Source organism: Histomonas meleagridis (genome assembly GCF_020186115.1).
Source record: "Histomonas meleagridis strain 2922-C6/04-10x chromosome Unknown contig_176, whole genome shotgun sequence".
NCBI classification, from domain to species: Eukaryota; Parabasalia; order Tritrichomonadida; family Dientamoebidae; genus Histomonas; species Histomonas meleagridis.
The window spans coordinates 1-2,712 of NW_027150793.1; the positions used below are offsets into that span (position 1 = coordinate 1).

Consider the following 2,712-nt stretch of genomic DNA (forward strand, 5'->3'; position numbering starts at 1 on the left):
TTATCAATAATTTCAGGAGCAGCAACAACATTAGTTTTTATACCTTTCGTAGCATTCTCAATACTAAACATTGATAAAAAATGATTTTTTTATTTAATAAATTAATAATAATTCTAACATAAAATATTCTGGATCAATTTCTTTACCATTCATTTCTTTAAACCATATTTTAAAATTTGGTTTTCTACTTTTATATTCATATTTCTTATATTTAGTCCTGTTTTCATTTGTATAAATACAAAAATAATCTTCATAATGGTCACGTTCAATAAAATCAGCATGCATTGAAACATCAGATACTAAATAATCCTTAAATTTACACTTACATTGCTGTACTACAATATATCTAGGATTTTGAGAATCGACAAATTCAGGCGGAAAACGGTTTTCTTTTTGTGAAGTACAAAAATACGTTTTAGTCACAGGTTTAAGCATTTATAAAAATAAAGTTTGCCATGCGACCAAACAATATAACCGTCGCTTTTTGACTACAAACCTCTGACCAAAGATAAATTGAATAGGATAAATGTCCGGCCAAACATAACCGGGGACAATTTGTGCTGGTTATACGAGGTTTTTGATAGGTTTATGCGAAAAGTGGCATAAAAAGTGCTATCGTCCCTATGAAAAAGTTTCGCGTTCTCTCAAAATTGAATGCTCATTCAAATTTTCTATCGAATTGTATGGCTCACAAAAATCATTTTGATTTTTGTTGCGAGCGGAGCGAGCACACTCGGGGGATTGAAGGGGTCTGAGACCTCCGGAGGGGTCCGAAGGGCACCTCCGGGGGTCGAAGACCCCGGAAATCCCGAAGACCCCGGAAATCCCCCCAGTGAAAAGTAAAGGTCGGGAATGATCACGAGGTCCCTAGGGGCCCCGCCCCCGGCGGGGCCCCTAGGGACCTCGTGATCATTCCCGACCGCATTATATACCTACCAACGTGCGATTTTCGGCATCCATTAAGTGATAACATGTGATATGAGATGAAAAGACATGTCAAATAAAATGGAAAAACATGTGATATGAAATGATATACCGGAAATGTTACGTGAAATGAAAAACAGAAATGTTATATGAAATTATAAAAAAGTGGTTCCACAAAAAAATTCAATGTCGCTGTATCTCGAACCAACGACCTTTACACAAAAAGTGACACAAAAATCAGAAAAACATATATAAAAAATTAAAGGTTAAAGTTAACCTAAAAGTTAACCTTTTTTTTAACCTTACAGTAGCTCCTGTAAACATGCAATTTCAGCGTTAAATCATTCAAAAAATGCTCATTTTCTCCGATTCGTAAAGGGTTAAAAAAAGGGTTAAAAAAAAGGTTAAAGTTAACCCTCAAAATTTTAATGATACTTTTTACGTTCAAAACCTCAGTTAATAACAACTTTCGACATAGAATTAACGTCAAATTCTTACCGATATATCAACTTTCAACTTTTGCGTTAAATCATTCAGAAAATGCTCATTTTCTCCGATTCGTAAAGGGTTAAAAAAAGGGTTAAAAAAAAGGTTAAAGTTAACCCTCAAAATTTTAATGATACTTTTTACATTCAAAACCTCAGTTAATAACAAAAATGATGTTATTTATTGCTGTTTATGCTTAAATGCTTCGTAACTTCTTGCCAAAATATTCAAAATTCCAAGTAAGTTGAAACGCTTCGACGGCTTATCTCTACTTTTCAAAACTGGCTGAAATTGTGGACCTTGAATAATTGCAAATGGTTTTGGATCAAAATCCAAATTACATTTACGAATCAATAAATAATTTTTATAATCATAAAAGTACTTTCCAGGCATTACTTCGAAACCTTTGATTCTTGTAATTTCAATTGTTGACTCTGGCAATTCATCTAAATATATTGGTACCATTTTTATATGAATAAACAAATCAATTTATTAAAAACTAAGTTTATTTTTCGCACATTTTAAAAATTAATCTACAACATGAATATTCAGCCGTAAACTTAGAGTCAACCGTGTTGAAACCGTTCATTCCTCTCCATTAATGTAGCGCGGGTTGAAGCGAGCGTATCACGCGAAGCTTCAATAGCGCAAGGTGTGTGTGTGTTTTAATACTGTTATATACTTTACTTGCCAGTTCAGCAAATTCAGCTAATGACATAGCAAAAGAAAAGGCATCTAATAAGTATTCTAACCAATTCTTTTTATATCCTTCTCCGTCTTCTCCAGGAGCACCTGTCAGTAATTCTTGTATCTCATCATCATCTATAATCATTTGTTTTGTTAAATAATATTCTGATGTTAATACTCCATCGACATTAACTATTCCATAAGTATGACCACTGTCTGCTAACATAATACTATTACCGTTTGGAAAATTGATATTATCATAAGTTGATATATTAACGCCGTTTTCAAATAATATTACATCAGAAATAGTTAAAATACCGTCTTCAATAAGTGCTATATTATTAGTATCAATTTCATTAATTTTACCGTTAACGATAAGATCCTGATTAATTAATGTATATTTTTCATAAATATCCTCTTCTTCCTCAATATTTTCTAATAATTCTTCGTTATAATATATACCTGTAGTATTGTAATGAGTATGATTATTTAATGAAAAATCGTTAACAGATATATTATTAATACTATTTGTTGTTATATTGCCGTTAACAGTTAAATCTTGATCAATATTAGTATATATTTCGTAAATATCTTCTTCTTCGTTGTTGTCGTTAA

General features: G+C 31.7%; 1 protein-coding gene across 1 annotated transcript; it reads right to left on the bottom strand.

Moving 5' to 3' along the window:
* Nucleotides 1-2,008: 2,008 nt before the first annotated feature.
* Nucleotides 2,009-2,323, bottom strand: GO595_002339 (uncharacterized protein; the record flags this gene model as incomplete). Its single annotated transcript, XM_067915238.1, has 1 exon — nt 2,009-2,323. The coding sequence occupies one exon, from the start codon at nt 2,321-2,323 to the stop codon at nt 2,009-2,011; it is 315 nt and encodes a 104-aa protein (XP_067777494.1).
* Nucleotides 2,324-2,712: the final 389 nt, after the last annotated feature.